General features: G+C 42.5%; 2 protein-coding genes across 3 annotated transcripts in view; one reads left to right on the top strand and one right to left on the bottom strand.

Annotated features, from left to right (window-relative positions):
• BIN3 (bridging integrator 3) overlaps positions 1–8,792 on the bottom strand; it is a 33,735-nt gene extending 24,943 nt beyond the window's left edge. For both annotated transcript variants that reach the window (XR_012691197.1, XM_075207105.1), the window contains exon 1: positions 8,701–8,792. Coding sequence is in view for 1 of the 2 variants with exons in the window: in XM_075207105.1 (XP_075063206.1) it covers positions 8,701–8,708 (8 nt within the window). In the remaining variant the exon portion in view is untranslated. The remainder of the gene's footprint in view (positions 1–8,700) is intronic.
• A 118-nt stretch (positions 8,793–8,910) lies between these two features.
• RHOBTB2 (Rho related BTB domain containing 2) overlaps positions 8,911–25,464 on the top strand; it is a 150,916-nt gene continuing 134,362 nt past the window's right edge. Inside the window, exon 1 of the mRNA XM_075207097.1 lies at positions 8,911–9,048. The gene's annotated coding sequence lies outside the window, so the exon portion shown is untranslated. The remainder of the gene's footprint in view (positions 9,049–25,464) is intronic.

The following is a 25,464-nucleotide window of genomic DNA, read 5'->3' as shown; positions in this document are numbered from 1 at the left end:
CTCCAATGATGCTCAAACTCTACAGCCACAAACTTACACAGCCAACATCTGTTATACATGGCTTGTTAGCTACAGGCAAACTCAGCGCTATGATGGGGAAGAGGGAACATTTTGGTTAAATCAACAGAGATTTAATGACAAAAGCAATAAATCGGTCACCCTACTAGCCAGCTGCCTTAAAGCATGCAGCTCCCCCTAAGCTAAGCCTACATTATGTGACAAGGCATGAACCATTGCTACACCAATACAATATACTATGAATCCCTATACAACAGTCATAAAACATGTGATCAACAGAACCTAATGACATGTATACAATCCTATCTGACCTCCTGCAAAGCCCCCACATTAGACCAAGCCTTCATTTAGATTTTAAAATGCGGAGATAACAGCAGTAACTGCAAGTCTGAAAAACCTTCCAATATCCCAGGTTCTGATCTGTACCCCATGTCCTATCATAAAATGTGTGCAAAAGTAAAGTACTTCTCCTTTTAAGGAAGAAATAATGGAAGATTACCATCCCACGGTGACACCATATATACTAAACACCTGAGACTGCACTAATTGTACCAACAATCACCCTACTAACTTCTAAACACGGACCTAAAGCATTTTGCAAAAGTATTAGCATATTAATTAGTCTGTTTAAGAAGGGATTTAACCAATGCAGATTAGGTAGGCTTTATACAACATAGACATGCTCAACAGACAGTTAACCTAATCCACTACCTGAACAAACATAAAATCCCTGCTCTGATGCTGGTCGTGGACAACGAGAAGGCCATGCCTTCCAGGGAATACATTATCAGGCCCTAGAGATGTAGTAACTCAACCCTTCAACATCAGCTCTAACAAATGCAACCATCTCTGACCCATGCAAAGTAGGCAACAGAAATAGGTAGAGGTGTCCTCTCTCCCTGCTGATCAAACCCTTAGCCGCCAAATTCTCACTCAACCTGAGTGTAATTTAGAGCTCACAATATAAGATTGCTCTTTTTGTTGAGGACACCCTACTCGTCATAACTCACCCCCCCCCCCACCCCCCCATAATCCTCACTACTCAACTGTAATCCAGCTGTAGGGAGATAGCGGGATAAAAAAATAAATCAACGCAGGAAAACCAGAAGCCCTCCCGCTAACATTAGAGACCGCACATATACACACCTTCTCCCACTTACCAATTATTTGCAACTCTTTACCTTTGTACATCTATACCTAGAAATTATATACCACCCTACTACTCAGTATTATGACTATTCATATGTTGCTGGATTTTGTGCAGATGTACAAGGAAAAAAAAGAGAGAGTGAACAAATAAACAAACAACATATAATTAAGGTGGCTGATGACAGTAGAGTCCTATACTGCATGAAGCGAGTCTGATCCTTCTTTTAATGCAGCAAGGCCGCATGGAAGGTTTATTTATTTTTTAAATAGCAAGTTAAGTACCTTTTAAGCATGACTTATAATCATCTGTTTCTTAGGATTAGCATTTATATAGCCATTTCCTGTAATATGCTATTCTATTGCTGTGTTTATGCTAAAAATAACATGTAAAAAAAAAATATGAAAGAATTGGAGTTGGGTCAATTTAACCTTTCTGTAATGGTACAGCAAGGTCTAATCATTACTGGACTGGCTAAATTAACCACTGATAATTGATGAAGAAGAAAGACACAGCGGAAGAGAAGACTGACAATAGCCCTTTCATATATTACTGGCCTCAATAAGTACCCTTGGGGCACTAAAGGGATATTTCCCCATTAGTGCTAGACAGATATTTTACCCATTAACAACCCTACCTAGATGTACCATTTATAAATACCTATCACCTCATTACACTACTGGATCTGTATACAATCTGTAACCTGTCACACAGAGCCTCTGGTATCTGACAGACAACAGGAAGGATAGACGCAGAGTTCTCTATTGTTCTCCATGTTCTTGTGTCTTGCATTTAGCACTCTCTGGTTTCATTTTACATCTTGAGGCTCACGTACAGTTGGACGTACGGCTACTTTATTTGTATAAGACACTAATTTCCCTACCAAATAAATGTACTCTTAGGTCTGTCAGCAGATTTTGTTGCATTTGAAAACTGGAGAGGCGAAAGGGGGAGGGAAGATGCGGGCGAGCAAAGGCAGAGTATAGTAAGCGCGCGTTCACGTAATTGCGACCTAAACAGACTTTGACACAGATACACCCATCAGTGGCCTATCTTTTGTCGGTGCAGCACTATCTATCAGCTTCTGATTGGCTGAATGCCGATTGACCTCTCCAGTTGACAAATCATTAGTGTGGCAGCTATGTTATATGAAGTTGCAGCTGTCCATTCTAATTACTTAAATGACATTTCCATTCAGACTACAGCAGGAGAGAAGATTACCATTTCATTTTGTTAAATGAAACTAAAACATCCTTTGTTGTTCCATTTCATTTGTATTTAGTTATATTTTATATGGCACATGTCAAGACATTATTCTCTCTTGTGACTAACATTTCATTACATTATTATACTGTGTACAATAGTTACCCTACTTTAGTTACAAATACTTTTGCATTTGCTACTAATTCTGTGAAGCTACGTATCTACGCTATTGTGGGGTGTAAGTTTACACACTTGTTATTTTTGACATATATCTAACGCACATGCTATTAACATAGAGCTGGATGTATGATGAGGTGCATCCGACTGAATAAATGCTTATAAATGCGCTCTTTCATCCGTGCATCTTTTCCTACTAGGTGCGCAAATCTACAAGACCACCTTCAGGGCCTGATTAAGGGTTCTGGCCGCCCTAGGCTAATACGGCCTAGGCAGCGCCCCCCCCCCCTCCCCCCTCCTCCGAATATATAGGTGTATAGGAACACTCCTGAATATGAATGTTCAGGTGTATTCTCCAGCATTCAAATTTAGACAGATTGTGCCATTGTCTCTTACCTGTTCTTGCTCTTCTCTCTTGCAACTTTGTTATCCTCTCGCTGGCTTCTGGAAAGTTGGCGTCCTGTTTTGAAAATGCAAAAATGTATTATAATGCAAACCCTGAATGATTAGGCCCTTTAGTTAAAACAAAACACTCCATTATGGCCAGCTAAAAGTACCCCATTGGACAGGCATATATAAGCAATATCTGAATATTTGTTGTCAATCAAATACAAACCTCTACCAGCCCCATCTCACTAATATTTAGTATTCTAGTGATTGCTGAGACCACCACACAATCATGAGATTCTGCCCCCCAAAGCTGCTGTATTTTTTAAATACCCCCTGCAGCCATTTTCCTTAACCACAACCCCCCCCCCCACAGCCATTTTCCTTAACCCCTGCTGCAGCCATTTTCTTTACCTCCCATCCTGCATCCATCCCCATTGCAGCTATTTTCCTTACCTCCACTCTGCTAGCTAGCTATCCCCCCCCGTCACATCAAAACTCCCCCAGTCACATATATCAGCCCCCCTCCTCTGCCCTCCTTCATACATATCAACCTCTCTCCCACCCTATAGATTTGTATGACAGTCCCCCTCTCCCTCCCTATACATATGCATGACAGTCCCCCCTCTCCCTCCCTATAGATATGCAGGGCAGTTCTCCCCCTCCCTATAGATATGCAGGGCAGTTCCCCCCCTCCCTATAGATATGCAGGGCAGTTCCCCCCACCCTCCCTATAGATATGCAGGGCAGTTCCCCCCCCCCCTCCCTATAGATATGCAGGGCAGTTCCCCCCCACCTCCCTATAGATATGCAGGGCAGTTCCCCCCCCCTCCCTATAGATATGCAGGGCAGTTCCCCCCCCCCCTCCCTATAGATATGCAGGGCAGTTCCCCCCCCCCTCCCTATAGATATGCAGGGCAGTTCCCCCCCCCCCTCCCTATAGATATGCAGGGCAGTTCCCCCCCCCTCCCTATAGATGTGCAGGGCAGTTCCCCCCCCTCCCTATAGATATGCAGGGCAGTTCCCCCCCCTCCCTATAGAGATGCAGGGCAGTTCCCCCCCTCCCTATAGATATGCAGGGCAGTTCCCCCCCCTCCCTATAGATATGCAGGGCAGTTCCCCCCCCCTCCCTATAGAGATGCAGGGCAGTTCCCCCCCCCCTCCCTATAGATATGCAGGGCAGTTCCCCCCCCCCCCTCCCTATAGATATGCAGGGCAGTTCCCCCCCCCTCCCTATAGATGTGCAGGGCAGTTTCCCCCCCCCCCTATAGATATGCAGGGCAGTTCCCCCCCTCCCTATAGATATGCAGGGCAGTTCCCCCCCCTCCCTATAGATATGCAGGGCAGTTCCCCCCCCCTCCCTATAGATATGCAGGGCAGTTCCCCCCCTCCCTATAGATATGCAGGGCAGTTCCCCCCCCTCCCTATAGATATGCAGGGCAGTTCCCCCCCCCTCCCTATAGATATGCAGGGCAGTTCCCCCCCCTCCCTATAGATATGCAGGGCAGTTCCCCCCCCTCCCTATAGATATGCAGGGCAGTTCCCCCCCCTCCCTATAGATATGCAGGGCAGTTCCCCCCCCTCCCTACTATAGATATGCAGGGCAGTTCCCCCCCTCCCTATAGATATGCAGGGCAGTTCCCCCCCCCCTCCCTACTATAGATATGCAGGGCAGTCCCCCCCCCCCTCCCTACTATAGATATGCAGGGCAGTTCCTCCCCTCCCTAAAGATATGCAGGGCAGTTCCCCCCCCTCCCTATAGATATGCAGGGCAGTTCCCACCCCCTCCCTATAGATATGCAGGGCAGTTCCCCCTCCTCCCTATAGATATGCAGGGCAGTTCCCCCCCCCCCCCTCCCTATAGATATGCAGGGCAGTTCCCCCCTTCAATTACCTGTAGTTGTGCCAGCGTCGCTCCTCTCCTCAGATCAGCAGATAGGAAGTGAAGACGTCCTGCTTCCTGTCTGCTGCACAGCAACAGGCAGCCTGGCGATTGGCTGTGTGTTGCTAACCACTGACCACCATTGCTTTTGATTGTCGAGAGCTCCACCCCCCCGCGGCGACCCCCCCTCCCCCACCCCGAAAAAAAAAATGAATGAAGAAAAAAAAAATGTAAAAAACATTTTTTTTATTTTTTTTTTAGAAAAATACCCACAGGGCAGCGCCCCCCGGGACCCAGCGCCCCAGGCTGCAGCCTGGTCAGCCTAGTGGTTGATCAGGCCCTGACCACCTTGTTTGCGCCAAATTCAGCAACTGGATAGGGATCACAAGACGTGAACATTTAATGGTGGGAACACTGTATTAATTGGTTTATTGTAGCATAGCATTTGTCTGCAATTCATAAAATCAACACATCAAGTACACCCTTACTATATTCATTTATTTTTGAGTTAGCGTAAAAATCATGAACCATTTAACTCAAATAGGTCATAGTTATCTCTAAACCAAGATGCTTTTCTATTATGTCTTTATTTAAAATATACAGGCTCTTGTTTAAGATATGTCCGCGCACTCGTTTTTCCTCATTCCTGAAGTATTTTACAGTGTCCGTATGTTTGCTACAAATTATACTGCAGGTTAACACATAAACCAGAGGTGTCACCTGACCTGTCAGACTCCTCAAAAATGGCGTCATAGGTCACAGTCTCCTGTATATTTCTAGAGACCTTACAAAGTCTCAGAAACAAACATGCTTCTTTTGAAAGTCTGACATATTAATAAAAGGGTAAATATAATATTTCAGTTAATGCTGTTCTGCACTAAATGATGGGTGTATCATTTTATATGCCTTGTCTTCTAAATGATCAGCCACATAACTTAGGTTACTTCTCAGAGACCTAGCCAAGATGAATGACATTGGAGCAGAAATACCCCACTTCATGATTAGTCCCTGCTGAATGTAGAACAAGGTGAGTCAGGGCTCGGGGAGAAGAGAACGGGAGGAGGGAAATACAGATAGATTTTGTTTGCAGAACATATTTGGCTGCATTTGATATTTTTCTCTGTGAACTGGAGATGGGCCAGAAATACCCAAGAATGGGCTCTACAGAGAGTTCTGTGCTTTCAAAGCTGTGTAACCCTTTTGTTGCCAAGAAACACACATCTATAAGCATGTGCAAGTAAGACAGTCTTCCCGACTGGTGAGAGTTAAATCGACAATTATTTCTGTGGATGAGGAATATTACAGATGAAATAAAATCTGCCAATATATGAAAGATTGCTTTAATATTCACAAATACAGAGCTCACTCTTTATAACACCAACCCCCTCTCTACTCTATCTAAAATTACCCTTGCTTACCACAAAAGTAAATTAAACTGTATTAATTCCATTACATGCCACCCTCACTGTAACACCCTTTTTGAACCGTGCTTTTAAGCGGACATTATAAAGCAAGAGCTGCAAATTATTTCTTTTCACTCTACTTGGCCCCTATCAATAGGGAAAACAAATGTCCTTTGGACTCTCACCTTCCCGATTTAATTTGTATTTATTTATTTTTGTTAAACATGACTGTTCCAACATAAAAATGTAAAGACTAGTCTACCTATGTGCGCATCTGATAAAGTAGCCAATTAAGAAGAGTCAATCCAGATGTGTTACAAAAAAAAAAAACTTATGTCAAAAATACTAAATATTCTCTGTGCAAGACAAAGGAGAGAAATAAAAAAAAAGCAGCAAAAAGATCCAGGCATGTAAATAAATAAATAAATTTTGTGTGAGGAAGAAAAAAAGTGAATGCTGCTAGTTCAATATGCAAATCTCTCACATGCTGTGTGTGACTTTCTGCGTGTTTTTTCTAATATTTGTGATGTGTGTCTCCTGTAACTGTATAAAGAAGGTATATTGTTTAATTTGACAAGTAAGCACAGAGACGGTTTCCCATTTTTGAGTTCCTGAGCACATTAAGGACGCATGCACACAGCTTGCACCCCTTCATATGAGCTGCGTTCCATGTAACACAACAACCTGTAACTCAAACAGATCTTTAATAAGGGATCGAACATCCCTATAGTGATCACAAGGGTCATTCAAAAGGGGGCTGAAAATCCATCTGCATACAAGCTCAGGCTATTTTCTTGAATTATATACTTTTTTTTTTTTTTAATTTAAGGTCCTCATGAATGGTGACAGCACCACCACCTGTTTTTCAGGAAGGGAAAGGTATAAACTGCAATTGCTACTACTGCAAGACATATGTATTCATTCAAAATAACCCAAAATATAAACAAAAAATAAATAAATCTTACAATGTGGATTACTTTCTAACATGGTGCAATGAGGTGATGTAACCAAGAGAAACCAATCAGAAGTCAGTTTTAATCTGTCTGACTACACAACCATCTGATTGAATGCTATGGTTTATAGCACTTCATTACAATTCATCATGGGTCAAAAATTAGTGTTTAGATCAGTGGATCCCAAACTTTTTCAGTTCAAGGCACCCTTAGGGTCTCCATAAGTTTTTCAAGGCACCCCTAAGCCAAAATAATTACCAAGTAGTCCACCTCCTTGCTTGTCATTGGCCCTGGCCGAGGCACCCCTGTGAGATCGCCGATAGGCGCACAGTTTGGGAACCACTGGTTTAGATGATTACAAGCACATACACACACTTATAAAACCACTGTATAAAGTTAAGAAGAAAAAAAATCAATTAAATAAACAAAAAACTGCATTCATTATTTAGCAAAAATAACTTCCACTGTGATACAAATAATTACGAAGTTGCGGATAAACATGTTGAGGTATGGGATTAATACTTCCTGCGTTTGTTAGTCACACAGATCTACAAGGAATGCCGTCAGACAAGCATACCAGCACAGACACCTGGGAGTATGTGCACAGGTTTTCTATGAAAGCTCACGGATCCTGAATGCACATCTTATTAGTGTCTGAAATAATTACAGCTGCAGGTAAGAGCCAATTATCATTTGTTATCTATAATAATCAACAGCCACTTTTCGACAGGTTTAGATGCAATTTATGGTTAAAAAAAAATGACAGCACCTTGATAGTCAAGAACAAGAGACGACCATAGACCTGACAAATGAGTATTTTAATTAAAGTCTATAACTACCTCAGTTCAAATATAAATACATTAAGTTCCCTGTTAAATCTGCCACCAACAACCCCTTTGGATTGTTTCATATATTTATCCCTGCTAATTTATGTCCCTAATTTTAATAAGAGGTAATCTGTGGTGTTATCTTATTCTCTATTCTAAATCTTATCCAATTGTAAAGCGATACTGAATATGTGGGCACTATGTAACTAAAGAATAATGCTGTATACAGATACTCAATAGTTCTTAAGTCTCAAGGCTTTACACAGCACTTACAAAGCATGGATTTGTAAAGTGACATAATAAACAATATTCAGTGACAATACACAAGCCATTCATCCTACCATTGTCACTGAATATTGTTTATTATGTCACTTTACAAATCCATACTTGGTAAGTGTTGTGTAAAGCCTTGAGGCTTAAGAACTAGTCAGTATCTGTATACAGCATTCTTTATTTACATAGTGCCCACATATTCTGCATCGCTTTACAATACCATACTTGGTAAGTGTGTAAAGCCTTGAGACCATAAAACAATGATTATGGCGATCACAGTCTTGCCATCATCAGCCGGTTTGAGCTACAGCAGCTGTGTAACTACAAGTCCCAGCATGCCAAGGCAGTTGTCCATCCCCTGCACATAACACACAGATAACAGCTGGAAGCTGTTATACAGCTATCTATAAACAGCTATATAACTACTCACCAGCTCATCTTCTCTCGGTATTTCCTCCCTTGATTTCCGGGTTTGTGCCGGTGACAAGGAAGTTTACATCCCTAACGACTGACCTGGCGGAAGTGACGTCACAAGCGGGCGGGGCCACTCTACGATTGCTAGTTGCTGGATGAGACAATAGCGTCTCCATGGTGACCGACGTACTGCGCATGCGCAATGCTGAATGGCGGTAATTGCCGGGGTGGACTTGTCAGGTTTTGCTGCGCGGTGACGTCGTGTTCACCTGTCCTTCTCCAGGCTTAATATTCACCTAATTCACCTCAGTATGAGCAACACACGGCTGGTATGCTACATACCTGGTCTGTGAGAAAAAAAAAGGTGGGAATTGGAAACTTATATAAAAAAAACACTGTATTATTATATTATTGTTATTAGAACTAGTAGTATGACAGTCATTGTACTAACTATCACTGATTGAGACTCCTGGTATTTGTCGATTTTCCACAGTTGGAGAGCTCAATATTGCCATTATATACCAGACATTTTTATTTACTGTTGTAAATTGGCAACATTTTACTGCTATATAACAAAGTAGATGTAAAATAGTGTTACACAGCTGCTTAATAAGAGGAGCCAGATCAAGAGAGCTCAGGCTGCAGTGTAACCATTTCACTAAAGAAAGGTTCCCGACCATGGCCTTATCTGTGTGGAGTTTGTATGTTCTCCCTGTGTTTGCTGGGGTTTCCTCCGGGTGCTCTGATTTCCTCCCACACTCCAAAAACATACTGGTAGGTTAATTGGCTGCTATCAAGTTGACCCTAGTCTGTGTGTGTGTGTGTTAGGGAATTTAGACTGTAAGCCCCAATGGGGCAGGGACTGATGTGAGTGAGTTCTCTGTACAGCACTGCGGAATCAGTGGCGCTATATAAATAGATGAACGAACGAAAGAGCCGTGGCGGAAAATGAAACTGCGCAGTAGGTGGAAGAAGTTATATTTGGTTACCTACAAAATTGTGTAAGATGTGTTGTAGGACAGGGTTCAACAAGTATTTTATAATGCAGGAGCCCGTCTAGAAATTAAGGAGCCAGGCAAAAAACAAAAACTTTTTAATATGGTGTTCAGGGATAAAGAGTAGACCATAAACATAGCCGGTACCCCCTATACACATGGCTCACCTCTCTTACAGACATTACACACCCCACCCCCATGAATCCACATCATTGCTCACTAAATCTCCATCCTCGTCAAACTGGCCTACCACCTCCCATTCATAATTATAGTCCTAATAAATAACCCCCCTTACCCACATAATCATCATTAACCCCAATCATCAGTTATCTTTAGCCTCAACATGAACTTGCATCATCACAGGTACCCCCTCCATTTTGCAATATTAGCCGTTCCTCAGTAACCTGCCATCCTATCCTTTACTCTCTCCATCATTAAAGCCTCACCCACAGCTGGATTACTCCACTTTTCCCTTCTGAATACTTCTGTGCCATCGCCAAACCCACTTGATCAGAGAGTAACTGATCTGTGACAAAGCTTAAATTTGGCACTCTGGAATGCCAGACCATACATATGGCATTCTAAGGCAGCAATTAGATGCTGGTGCTGGCAGTTAGAGCAGAGAGCTCATTACAGAGCTCTCTGCTGCCACTTACACCGAGCAGAAAGGCTATGACCCAAAGAGAATTCTTTGATCAAAGAAAAAATATTATTTATGCAATTTATGTCTTGGGAGGACACACCCACTTCTTCCCTTCGTTTCTGATGCAAGGGGCAACATTGCCTCTGCCCTCCCACACCAGTATGTCCTTACTCCTCTCCTTTATTGTATGTCATGGACGGCGCTGCGGACCCTTTGTGGCGCCTTATAAATTAAAGATAATAATAATAATCCTGGCAACCAATGAGTGCTGCAGATCTACAATCCGTTTTTCCCCCCTCCCCCTCCTCTCCCCTCCTGTTTTTCATCATCATCAACACCAACATTTATTTATATAGCGCGAGCAAATTCCGTAGCGCTTTACAATTGGGAACAAACAGTATTAAAATAATACTAGGTAATACAGATACAGACAGAGAAGTAAGAAGGACCTGTGAGCAAGCTTACAATCTATAGAATCTTCTCCTTTTCACCTCTTTCCTTCTACTTCCCCTCTTCTCTCTGTCGTCCTACTCATGCTCCCCTCTATTGTTCTCTCCACTTGTCTCATCCTACTTCCTTTTCTCTCTCCTGTACTCACCTTCTTTTTTCACTGAATAGGCTGGTACAGAGCACAGTGAAAATGTGAACAGTGAAAATATCTACACCAAAATGTTGACAGTTATAAGGTCGGCACAGTTAAAAGGTCATCAGTCAGAATGTCTATATGTTCATTAGGTCGACACAGTTAAAATGTCGACATGTAAAATGTTTATTGGGTTGTAAAGTCGACAATCGACAGTCAAAATGTTGACATAAAGCACTAGATTTAAATACATATTAAAAAGCCCAAAGATATAACTAAATGTTAAAAAATAAAAAGCAGCTTAAACCCCTAAACAGTTTAACCAGCCCTAGAGCTCCCAGCCTAGGATGGTACTAGCAAAATCCGAACAACAATCTCTTGACTGTAGATTATCAGCACAGTGCTGGGTTTATATATAATGTCTAGTGATCTCCTGACTAGATTACCAGGAAAGGATCACACAATGCTGGGTTTATAATTATATATAATGTCCAGTGATCTCCTGACTAGATTACCAGGAAAGGATCACACATATGGGTTTATATATAATGTCCAGTGATCTCCTGACTAGATTACCAGGAAAGGATCACACATCTGGGTTTATATATAATGTCCAGTGATCTCCTGACTAGATTACCAGGAAAGGATCACACATCTGGGTTTATATATTATGCCATTGACCTCCCGACTGCAGGTTCTCAGGGTAGGATCAGATGGCACCATTATCATAATAGGTTATAACTTGACTTATTTTTCTGTTGCCACCTGTAGACGCAATATAATTTACATCAATAAAAACATTCTAGCACACACTATTACTTACACACACTTACCATTACATATACTGCACTTACCTATTTTCAGACCTATAAATATCCAAAACTATGCACCTGCTTTTATTCCCATACACTAAGACACACATACACATATTCTTCCTTATACACACCAGACACAAATGGTAATTATTAGAGCTCTCTTCTTGTGAGGTTTGCTTCTGTTGCTATGGTAACTCAGCTCTATTTACCTCACTTTCGCTGTGTGAGGCCAACCAATCATAAACCTGGATTCTGCGTCTAGTTCTTCGACCATGTAAACCATTTACCAAGCACAGGCAATCTGCGAAAACATGTGTTTGGTTATGTATCATAAATTATTGTGTTTTATTATTAGTATAGATAAAAACCTCTGAGAAACAACAGTGATCAGAAATGATGAAACCTGTTTTGTAAGGATTAGTTTCAATCCTATTATGATCAATAATCACATTTATCTGAAAGGTCACAAATGAATAAATTGAAGGTTGGGTTAATTCTTTAACTCGTTGGGACTGTGCACTTCCCCCATTCAAAATGATATTTTTTATAATAATAAGGGTTAGGTGCTGCCCTAATTCGCTATGATAACATCTGGAGTTAGTGGGGCTAGTTAAATTCCCTTCTAGAACAATATTATAGAATGTAGTCTAAAGGATATACTGGTATTGTGTTTGCTATCTTCAGTAACCACATAAAACTTATATTTTTACTGTAGTGTTCTCATACACATTTGTGTCCATACATAACAGTGTGTTTAATGTGGAGTACAGTCTTAACAGTTTTGTTGATTCAACGTTTTTATGGGGGCTGACGAAGTTCCTATAGCCTCTTAATGCTATCTCTCTTTCTTTCTTCGTCCTTGTCATCCAGTTCCTCACAGTATTTTTACATGTTAGAGAGAGTGTTTCGCCTCTTACAGTGTATAAGCATGTCCTAGGTGGAGACAGACCACCAATAATTACAAGAACGTACAAAGGACAGGATCATCATGCCTACTAGAAGGGAGTTGAAGGTAGTGAAGAGGCACTGGGGGTTGGAGGATTGGGAGGAAATGAGAGACTTAAAGAAGGATTATTTGGCAAAGGGGAGGGCAGAATTATAAGAGAAAAGAATGAATTTAAAGTGAAGGAAGTAAGCGAGAGAGCAAGACCTTCTCCACTGGTGGTCGGCTGGGAGAGAACATCTTTGTAGGAACCTAGTGGAGTGCCATAGTTGGGGCTTGGCCCACCAGAGGCTCACTGAGGTGGCAGGGGTGGTAGAGTTGAGTGCAGGAGTGAGAGTTCAATCGTACAAGGTGACAGCCCCTTACCCAAGAAGCCTTAAAGCTCAAGCATTCCAGATAATACATTGTGTTTGTGTCTATATACACAATCAGAAAGGAAAAGTTGATAAGTTCCTGCTTAGTGAAAATGCTATGCACACAGACACGATTTCCAAGTGCCTATTCCTACAGTAAACATATGGAGCACTGCTAAACAGTACATTAGTCAGTGTTTCTTTTCTAAATAGTAAGGCATGAGCAATAACTTTCTAAAGATGTAATTCCAGAGTCCACTATCTAACCTGTGTAATACACTACATAGCCAAAAGTATGTGCTCACCCTTTTTAATTAGTGTGTTTGGCCATTTAAGCCACACCATTACTAAGAGGTGCACAAATTGCAAAAAGCATATAGCCATGCAATCTCCATAGTCACACATTAGCAGTAGAATGAGTCATACTGAAGAGCTCAGTTACTTTTACCGATACACTGTCATAGGAAGCCACATTTCCTACAATCAGTTTTGTCAAATTTGGGCCTTGCTGGAGCTGCCCGGTCAAATGTTATTGTGAAGTTCAAATATCTGGTAGCAACAACAGCTCAGTCATGAAACAATAGGTCACACAAACATCCGCACACAAGCCTCACATCACCATCTGCAATGTTAAACTTCGACTGGAATTGTGTAAAGAACACCCCCATTGGACAATGGAACAGTGGAAACACATTCTCTGGAGTGATGAATGATGCTTCACAATCTGCCAGTCTGACGGATGAATTTGGGATTTGCTGTTTCCAGGAGAACGCTTTATGCCTGAGTGCGTACTGCCAACTGTAAAGTTTGGTGGAGGAGGAATAATCCATTGAAGTTTTTTTTGGTTTGGTCTGGGTCCCTTGGTTTCACTGAAGGTAAGTCTTAATGCTGCAGTATACAATGACGTGCTAGACAATTGTGTGCTTCCAACTTTGTGGCAACAATGTGGGAAGGCCCTTTCCTGTTTCAGCGTGACAATGCCCCCTTGCTCAAAGTGAGGTCCAAAAAAAATTGCCTTTCAAAAAATGGCCTGCACAGAGCCCTCACCCCCATCGAACATTTTTGGGATGAATTGAAATGCCGACTGTGAGTCAGTGCCTGGCCTCACTAATGCTTTTGTCGCTTAATGGATGCAAATCTCCAAAGCCATGTTCCAAATTTTAGTGGAAATCCTTTTCGAGAAGATGGAGGCTGTTATATCAGCAAAGGTGGGACCAACTCCATATTAATGGCCATGAGTTGGTAATGAAATATTCAACAAGCACATATGGATGTAATATATAGGTGTCCATATAGTTTTGCCCATGTAGTGTAGCAGTACTTTATATTAGGGGGGGGTAGGATTATAGTATTTTATATGTGAAGTGCAGACATTGTTGATATGTCTCCCTATCACAGTATGAAAAATACACAGAAGAATAGTACTGTAATAATAATGTATGTTTGTAAGATAGGAGTAAATTGCTGTAATACATGTAATACACTGTAGGAGTCATGTAGACAAGTGGGACCTGTGTGATTGTAAAGGTGTTTGGGTCACCAGAATCGATCAACTTTAAAATACGCTGGAACATTTACAATACCGACTCCTATTAACAGTGATGTAGAAGGCCTCAGAATAATGTACATTTCTTTAACATTTCTAAAATACATCAAGTACTGGTGCAAGCCTAAGGGACAGTCAAAACTCAGCATAGTGCAAGAAGTACAGGGTTTCTGATACGAATCCCACCATTTATTTTATGAAAACATGCTGCCATATTCCATTGATTGAGGTACGCGTAGCCTTGATGTCAAACTGATGTAAATATTAGGTTAAACAAACAAAGGAGAATGCAAATAGTGTAGTATATTTGAATACAAGGAAACCACACGATAATGATTATGCGTACATTTATATACATTTTTTTTACTTATCTGGATGATAAATTTAGATGTCGGGGATCTTGACACAAGTGTGTGTTCCTACAGGATAATGACAAGCCAGACAGGTGACCCATAGTGTAGTAGTAATAAAAATATTTAATATATAATGTTTCAATACACGTGCAATAAAAATATATGGTCAGGCTTATTTGAAGTCTGTTGCCGGGAACAGAATGATCTCCTTGTGCACTCGCTGTATGTGACCCAGAATCCTTCTTTTAGTTAACTATTGCCCAAATACCTGTATAGACGACAATAGTTGCTATTTTAATTAGCAACTGGTTCATCCATCATTTGTGAACAATGTAATAGATAATGATATAAATGCCACGTGCACAATGGTGTATATTAATTGTGGCACCTGCTGCCCTTATATGGTATGTATTGTATTCTATTGTATCTCTGTCATTGCCCCCATTTATTGTTACCATTGAAATTAGGGGAAATAGCCCTGGCTGTTTTGTCTCTACAAAATGGCCATTAACTCTGAAATACAAGCTGATCCAATAACAAAAGGCATCTTGTAATATTCAGTGCTATAGATGCAGAATATGAGATTGTGACTGAGTTCCACCTGCTTATACAATGTGGAAAATTAATTACATATCAGACACAGTAGTACGGTGATGATTCCCACTGTGCGTTGTTGCCCAGTAGTGTAGTGGGGGCTACTGCAGCGACTTTAACACTTACTACAAAGACTTTCAAGCTACATCTCTACACTATCTCCAGGGCCAGATTATCAATTAGGCTGATGGAGCTCCAGGTGTGCACTGGACATGATGGAATGGTTGCTGAAGCCCTTCACCCTCCACATTGGGTGAAGCTGCCTAGTGTGTGTCTGTCTGGCCACACTGACAGAAGTGCCAGTTCAGCAGCAAAGAGCTGTTTGAGCAGGTGAACATGTTCCTACTTGCCCCCCCCCCCCTCCGTCACGTCCCAAGCAAGTATGCAAACACTCAGATGCTTCTATCAAGCCTCTATTCCGTCCTGTTCCCTATGTATCAGACCACCGGGACCCTGGAGTGAAAGTGTTAAAGCAGCGGGAAAACCAGAAACCTGATAATGCAGGGTCACATAGCTCAATAGACAATATATACTATATAAATACTGTTCCCACTCCAGACAGTTTAGTAGAGTATGGTGAGAAAATGAGTGAACCTCTTGTGTGGTTACAAAACGTGGAGTCACATGCAGTTAGGCCAAGTGAGACATATCGCATAACCAAAACAATGGTGGCAAGAAGAGACCAGTGCGGAGTACTCATGGCTAGGGTATTTCTCGACTGGGGAATCGGCAAGGGGGTCCAGAATGTGACAGTCATGGACACCATCCCAACAGATGACATTCTGAGATATCTTGTATGAGGGATGTAAATGGAGTTTGTTGTCCCCATCACTAGGAGTCAAGAGGCCAGGCTACAGTCATCAGGAGAAACAACACCAGCTTTACCCAGCCCTAAGGAACCAAACCAACCTGGTAGACTAATTGGATTTCCCAGCCACATCCTTACCTCTGGATACACAACATCCCCCAGAAGTTTAGAGAATATTGTTGGAATGTTGTTCCTCGAGAATGTTGTTGGAATGTTGATGGAGACAGTTCTAGTGGTAAGCAGCAAAATACACAGTTCTAGTGACCATGATCTCAGTGTATGACCCCATCCTGACAGACGTTGTTAAGCCTAATGTGTTAGATCCCCCAGTAGATATCCTGAGCTGTCAGAGAGTGAAGGCCACTTGATGGAGTTCCAAGAAGCTCAGCTTTCTGATCCAATTCTGGAATGCAGAAGTTGACTGCAGGTTTTCAGGCATGGAGGTAGGAATTGTGACCTGACACAAGGGGCTGATATATAGGGTTCCAGGAATTTACAAAGGGATATGCCTTTCTGGGAGCACATTCATCTGGTGATTCCACAGGGCTTTATCACGCATCTCACTGGTTTAGATTCATTCTGAGCCTTGTATACATGGGTTTCCTGTGGTTACTCCTATCTGTTGTACAGCTTGGCGTTCCTCTATCCTCGGACACAATCTTGCCGAGCATTCTGCACATGCACAACCCCGGGAACCTTTTAAAACCTCTGCTCCTGAATAGGAGGATCAGCCAGTTCCCTTTATAAGGGTCCTTCTCCTTTCTATGAGTGTCAGTTGATCAGGTCTCCTACCTGATAGGAAGCATCTCCTCTGACTCCCGCCTGTGCTTATACTTACCTTTGTTCATGTCTTTGCGAGTTAGGCCGTTCGTTCATCGGCTGCAGCATCGGTCCTGTTCCAGAGTTATAACACCTGTGTGGATCTCAGTGCTTTTGCTCTCTGCAGTTCATCGCTTCACAGCATTACCTGTTCAGGTTATTCCACAGTCGAGACCTGTGACCTCACTGCAGAGTATCGCTCATCATCGGTCCTGTTCCAGAGTTATAATACCTGTGTAGATCTCAGTGCTTTTGCTCTCCGCAGTTCATCGCTCCACAGCAATACCTGTTTAGCTTATTGTCGAAGTCAGCAAATTGGATAAAGTAATTTCAATTAATATCTAGCAAACAGTTGTCTTTGTCTGAAAATTATGCGTAGAGCACGCTATGGCGTGGAGAAGCGTATCCAGCCGCAACATGTGGCAATAACAAGTTTTACACATTTACACACATTCACACGAACATACACATTTGTAATTAGTACACATTAATTGTAGTTGCAACACATAGTGATTTATGTCGAAATGTAGCAATATTTATGTTTAATATTATAAGTTATATACATGTTAGTGAAATCAAAGGTTCAGGTCGCAGGAAATATGTCATGTTTAGTATCATTTTAATCCCCTATTCATCTGCAGTTGTCCGGTTCATTCGCCGAAGGGATCGCACATTGCATACTCTAGTTAACGATGTTAGGAAATAAATGTTTCAAATGATACTGTCTGTGTTATGTTAATAGACTAGTTTAAACTGGATTCTTGGCGGGAAAATCGGAGTGCATACCCTGGAGAGTTGACCCCCACCTTTGGATATTTTCGTTTGAACTGGCCTATGACCTGCATTACACTGGACCCTCCTGAAGCCTGGACCTATAGAAGCAAGCCACATTATCTGCATTGTTTTACTGTATTGACTGTATATAAGCAGAGGCTCTGGACCCAGTAGTCAGTCTACTTGACCACAGCCTTCAGACCTGAACGACGGTACACTGGATCCAGAGAGCCTGCGATAAGTAACGGCTGTACTTATTTTATTTTGACTTGTTATTCTGCTACTTTTGGCTATTAAATCACATTGTGCTTTGGAACACATTTCGGCAATCGACAATCGTTATTTGAATAGCAACTAGATGTGCATAACATTATTCTACATTTAAGACCTGTGACCTCACTGCAGGGTATCATTCATCATCGGTCCTGTTTCAGAGTTATATCAACTGTGTGGATTTCAGTACTTCTGCTCACTGCAGTGCATCACTTCATAGCTATATCTGTTCAGCTTATTCCGCTGTTTAGACCTGTGACTGTACTTCCTGCTCAGCCTATCCTATTATCGAGATTCATGGCTATATTGCTGATCATCGTCCTGTTCCGGAATTACATACACCTGAGGCTTTATTCCATTCTCTTTACAGGTACTTTGTTCTCTGTATTATCTGCTCTGCGCCCCCTAGAGGACCGCGAGCTGCGTTTGAGAGCTACTAAGACCACAATCCAATTGTGAGAATCCCTGGTGAATACCTCTCCTCCGTTAGACTGCGCACCTCTCTGGGGGTAGCTGTCACTCAAGCAGAGATCAAGACCATTCCAACTATCTGGCTTTCGTGACAGTATGAACTGACCACAGGAATGTATCCTGATCAAGAACCATCAGCCAAGGACTTATTGCAACATTTTGTGGATCGTATTGAACGCCAGGACGCCACTCAAATACAAACTCTCCAATGCCTTCAAGATTTAGCTTCATGTCTGGATTCTCAAAGTCATCATTACCTGCTTCTCGAGCTGTTTCTCCCATCAAGGTCGAGTCCCTGGTTTTTGTCTGTCCTCCCTCTTCCCTGCAGATGCCGACTCCCCAGACATTTGACGGTGATCCCAGGGATTGTCAAGGATTCTTGAACCAATGCTCAATCCAATTTGAGCTACTTCCTTCGAATTTTCCTACGGACTGCTCTAAAGTTGCTTATATTATATCCCTTTTGTCAGGACAAGCTCTTGCCTGGGCTTCGCCCCTCTGGGAAAGGAATGACTCTTCTGCAAGATGCTGCCACCTTCACATCTGCATTTAGAATTTTTTTTGAGAAAGCAGGCATTGTCTCTTTGGCCACGTCTAGTGTCCTCAGACTCCGTCAGGGGTCTAGGACCCTCACACAATATGTAATCCAATTCAGAACTCTGTCTTCGGAACTTCAATGGAACAATGAATTAAAGGGGCACAAATCTTCACCAAGCCGGACTTGAGGGGCGCTTATAATCTTATCAAAATTCGTGAGGGGTATGAGTGGAAAATGGCATTCGAAACTAGGGATGGCCACTACGAATATTTGGTTATGCTGTTTGGCCTCAGCAATGCCCCAGCAGTGTTCCAAAGATTTGTGCACAAAATTTTTAGAGACTTCCTGCATTCTTCTGTCATTGTTTATTTAGATGATATTTTGATTTTCTCTCGCCAGACTTAAAATCACATCGGCTCATGTGGCGGAGGTGCTGTCCAGGCTCAGAGCTAACCAGCTCTTCTGTAAGCTAGAGAAGTGTGTTTTTGAACCACCAGAAACTACCTTCTTGGGTTACATTGTGTCGGGACATGGATTACGCATGGACCCTGAAAATGTCCGAGCCATTATCAACTGACCTATCCCCTCCGGCCTAAAAGCAATCTAATGTTTCTTGGGACTTGCCATCTACTAAAGTCAATTTTTTCTGAACTATTCTTCAACTGTGGCTCCGATCGTTGCCCTCACCAAGAAAGTGGTAGATACCAAGATATGGCCAACATCAGCATTACCTTTGATTCCCTCAAGGAGGCTTTTTCCATGGCTCCGGTGTTAAGGCAACCCAACACATCTTTACCATTCTTTGTTGAAGTGGATGCCTCGGCGGTTGGAGTTGGCGCAGTATTATCCCAGAGATTCCCTTCAGAGAAACAACTCCACCCATGTGCTTTCTTTCGTAAATTTCTGCCAGCAGTAAACAATTATGCAATTGAGGATAGGGAGCTGTTAGCTATGAAGCTAGCCTGGTCTGAATGGAGTTATCTGTTGGAAGGAGCATTGTTCCCTCTTACTGTCTACACCAACCACAAAAATTTACTTTACCTTCAGACAGCCCAATGCCTGAATCCCAGATAGACTTGTTGGTTTCTCTTCTTTTCACGTTTTAACTTACCTGTAACATTTTGGCTAGCATCAAGAAATAGGAAGGCAAATGCCTTATCCAGAGCATTCCTGTGGGAACCAGAACTTTCTGATATCATTAACCGTCCCATCCTATAACCAAAATTTTTGCAAGCCACTTCAGTGTCTCCTCCACCGACGCCTCCTCCAGGGAAAAGCTTTGTACCTTCAAATCAGCGTAAAAAGCTCCTACGCTGGTACCACGGCTCCCGATTCACGGGCCATGCTGGCGAAGCCAAAGTTTTTTTAAATAGTCTCCTGAAATTATTGGTGGCCTACTCTCGGATTAGATGTCAAGCAATTTGTGGCAGCCTGTCAAATTTGTGCGCAGCATAAAACTCCTCGTCGGTCTCCGGTGGGTCCTCTCGTGCCACTTACAATTTCTTCCAAACCATGGTCACACATCTCCATGGATTTTCTAACTGACCTTCCACCATGTAAGAAATACAATACTATTTGGGTGGTCGTAGATTGCTTTTTAAAAATGGCACACTTTCTTCCTCTGAGTGGACTTCCTTCTGCTCCCCTTCTTGCACAGTTATTTATCAAGGAGATATTTCGCCAGCTTGGATGCCCTCTCGAAATTGTCTCGGATCAGGGAGTTCAATTTACTGCAAAATTCTGGAGATCTTTGTGCAAACTCCTGGACATTCAGTTAAATTTTTCCTCATCCTATCATCTGCAGTCCAATGGACAAACTGAGAGGGTAAATCAGAATCTAGAGACTTTTATTAGTTTATACTCCTCAACTTCACAAGACAATTGGGTGGACCTTCTACCATGGTCAGAGTTCACCCATAACAATCTTTACCATGAATCTACTTCATCCACCCCGTTTTCTATTGTGTATGGGTTACATCCCAACCTACTCAACTCAAGTTCCTGCAGCCAACGAACTCCACCAGGACTTCTTGTCCATATGGGATCGGACTCTCAAATGTCTCAGGAAAGTAGGTTAATTGGCTGCCATCAAATTGACCCTAGTCTCTCTCTCTCTCTCTCTCTCTCTCTCTCTCCCTGTATGTGTGTATGTTAGGGAAGTTAGACTGTAAGCTCCAATGGGGCAAGGAATGATGTGAGTGAGTTCTCGGTACAGCGCTGCAGAATTAGTGGTGCTGTCAGGCGCCATCCCCGCTGATCCCGTTAGTTGGGGACGGGCGCCTGCCTTCCGGGCCGTAGCGCTTTGTTGCTTGGCAACAGACGCGCTGCAGCTTCCGCTTCTGGTGCCTGTCATGCGCATGCGCCCTGCTCCGTCCCGTTGCTTAGTAATGGGACGCTACTCACCTCTCCAGTGTGCTGCCTCCTGGCTCCTCCACTCACCGCCTACCCTGTCTTATTTAAACCTGGCTCTGGCGCCATTAGGGTGCTAGAATAACAAGTTCCTTCACCTAGTGTTCCTGGTTCTTTTGCTGCTTTCCAGTTCTATTCCCAGTGTTCCTGCTCTCCCATTGTGACCCAGCTTGGCGACCATCCCTTCTATCTGTGTGACCCATATTGTTCCTGCGACCTTGGCTTGTTGACTATCCCTCTGGTTCCTCCCTTGTACCTTGCATTCCCGATTGGCTTGACCCGGACCGTCTGACCCCTCTACGCTACACCAGTAACTGGCTAGTAGGGCCGCGACCTGCGTGCCCTGTGCAGCAAAGTCCAAACCTCCTTGCGGGGGTCCCTGGCGAATACCAGGGGTACGTTAGACTCCGCACCTGCTAATTCAGTAGTGCTAATACTGGTTAGTGTTCTGCTTCTTTGTAGTCCTCAGTAGGCCTACGGCCTGACAGGTGCTATATAAATAGCTGGTGATGATGATGATGATTCTACTGGCATTTTTGACTTTGGAGGGGGGAACTGTAAGCAGTACCTGACACACTTCCAACTTGCTTATCGACAGGTGCTGGAAAAGGGCCCAGGCACCCTTCAACATGTTCCATGAGTTTTGGGTGGAAGAGCTAATACAGAGAATACTTCAGTGGTGGAATGGCTCCTAAATTAAATTTTTTGAGAGAGTGCAGAAGATGCTGGTTCTGATTCCACACGACAGAACTAGCTCCAAATCATCTGCTAAATGGACTAGAAATACCTGAGTGACACCAACTATGCAGTGTACTTTGATAGACATAATAGGTGGCAGCACACCCATCATCTAAACATACTCAAGGCATACCATGATTGTGTGTAGTTGGTAACAGCAGTTTGGTGCTTCCCCTTAGAAGTACCAGATAGTGATCCACTATCAGTTCTCCTTGTAGATGCCAAAGTTGAAGGTGGTGTAGAAGAGGTTTGTTTGGGCGAACAGTTCAGTGCTATTCAGAATTGCAGCTGGAATCAGTGCTGTGGTACTCTTAGTTATTTGTAATATATTCTGTTCTAATAAGGTCTCGAAACTTTTACGTATTTTATTGAATGTTACTTGTGGGTCTTCAATGCTAGACAATTTATTTTTTAAATTTATACGTCCATTTTAAATAAAGGAAATTAGAGGTATACCCAGGCTAATTTGCTCATTCTATTATTACACGTTTTCAATTTACAGAACAATCCAAACTAACAATTTTCATGGTCACAGTGGCCATCCATGCTGATCAATACGCAACTATTAGATGCTTTTCTATTCTATGCTTTTCTGACAAATGATCAACAATCAAATCTGACCAACCAAATTGATCAGAAATTTTAGTGGTTAGACAAATCCACGATAGTCACTTCCACTCAATCTCTATTCTATTTTATAGTTGATAGTCACTCTCATTCCAAAATACTCTCTGTTTCGTCTCTGGTAACCACCTTTCACTCATGCCTACAAGACTTCTTCTGTGCTGCTCCCCACTTATGGAATTCCCTACCACGCCCAATCAGGATTTCCTCCAGCCTTACAATCTTTAGACGTTCTCTGAAAACCCATCTCTTTTTTTAAAGCTTACCTTAACCCTGATGATACTATTAACACTAATGCACCCTCACAGCTATCCCAATCTCCACTCTAAGCCACACTGGCTCCTCTTGTTTCAGCTGTGTCCTCTTCCACTTAGAATGTAAACTCTCTAAATAGCAGGGTCCTCCATACCCTTTGTTTTCATGTCTGCATTTAATTTGTCTGCCTTGTATGTCCTTGATTTATGTATGTTCTGTTTTATGTATGTCCTGTCTTCCCTACTGTACGGAGCTGCGAAACACTGTGGTGCTTTACACATCTACGATAACAATAATACTAATAATCCCAATTTATTCAAGATGGCACTGCCACTTCTTCTTACTTTATCCAGGATAGCTACTTTTATTGCACATCCTTCCTACATTATCCATCATAACCATTCCGACTCCTTATTCTACCACTGGTGGTCACTGCCACTCAATCTGCATTCCTCTGTATTTTAATATTTACCCTCACTCCCTTTCCAATTGCCTTTATTCATGGTAGATACTCCATCCTACTTTATCCATGGTAACTGTCAGGATCCTGTGTGGATCATGCCTTTTCTCAAAGAATGCATAGATGTGATATCTATGCAGGAAATCCTCAGAGGTCATGGGCAGGGGAGGTTCTAGCACAATATAGCCCGGGGGTCAAGACTCGGCTCAGCATCCTATTAGGAACATTTTGAAAGCAAACAAATGCAGTTAGCTAAGTGACCCAGCTCAAGTTGGCCCACTATGGGACTGGCCCAAAGGGCAGATGCCGCTTTGTCCTCCAACTCAGCCAGCCCTTGGTCATGGGCATGTTCAGTTCCGTTTATGTGTGGGGGAAATTGTAAGAACAGAACACCAGTGGATATCTGGAATCAAATTACAAACCAGAGAAATGAATAGTGCCTCGCTGTGCATGCACCGGCCCCGCCAGATGCTCAGGAGAGCAAAGCGGAGGCCACGCGATGATCGGTCGTCATTGCCTGGACCTCTCCAAAATTTTGACGGTCCCACCAATTCCTTATTTTGTCCCTGCACATTATTGCCACTGTTACTCTATACCTCCCAACATGTCTGTCCCTGGCAGCGGGACAGGGGGCATAGCCATGGGTGGAAATGGTAGATACCTCCCTTCCCCCAACATTCCCACCCTCGGGACAAACATGTCCCCGATCGGGACAGAGTCCTAAAACCAGGACTGCTGTCTACATGAACGTCTTCCCAGTCTGCTCCGTACACACTCACCTTTTAGTAAACCGACATTCACATTTATATCTTCTGTTAATGCAGCTTAGTTTTCCAATGTCACTTGTACCTGCTTAGTCACATAAGAAATGCTCAGAAGTGATTTTTAGTAAACTGTGGAATAATCTAGTATAATTTCCCCCCTGGTTACAAATAATGTCTGACATTTGGTTTGGTATTCAGTATAAACAAATCCCTGTTATTTATTAATGTTAAAAGTAAGTACTTCTGAGGTTATTTTCAGAGCTCTTTTTATCCTAAATTACATGGACTGCTGCTAATATTTAAAGATTTCTCTTTGGAAATGTGTCTCTAGAAATGTTTTTCAATATTGACCAACTGCACAATTCCTCCTTTTCTGCATGTCAAATGCAATTCTTAGCTTCTATTCCCATTCTCTGGACTTTAGTAATTAACATGTATTGAAAATGAGTATTTCAAAAAACAAAAAGTGTACTATTATCACATTCAGTAGACATGGCATGATGGGGATAGTACTGCTCCAAAGTCCTCCGAGAAAATATTGCTGGTAACCTTTATATATACCCCAGACAAGAGGCTCCCAAATCTTGTAAGAAGAACTGGTCGATGTCTTGATGACGTGATTTGCGCCATCCGGCCTTGCCAGGCGGGTAATGATGATGATGTGATTTGACCCATCATGGCCTTGCCCCCAGCTGCATGAGGCTGTGTGTATATGTGAGCTTTTTCACCATTAGGTGTTCTTGCAAAACTTTGCAATGGGGCTCTCAAGTGTGTAGACATTCCTAGTTGCCAGTGCATCTCAAATAATGATCTTGGGAAAGCCACTTATCAATTAATTAGGAACTAGTGATATTGATGGTGCCTTGTAAATGGATAGACTGCATGCTCACAACTCTGTGCCTCGGTCATGTTATTGATTCCTAGTGAATAGATATTATTATGAATATTGGTTCAGCTCACAAAATAGCTGCCTATGTTGTGTTTAGGTGACGGGAGTTAAGATGAGAGCTGGAGATCACACA

This window comes from Mixophyes fleayi, chromosome 4, assembly GCF_038048845.1.
Source record: "Mixophyes fleayi isolate aMixFle1 chromosome 4, aMixFle1.hap1, whole genome shotgun sequence".
In the NCBI taxonomy this organism is placed as follows: Eukaryota; Metazoa; Chordata; class Amphibia; order Anura; family Limnodynastidae; genus Mixophyes; species Mixophyes fleayi.
This window is presented reverse-complemented; position numbering and strand designations above follow the sequence as displayed.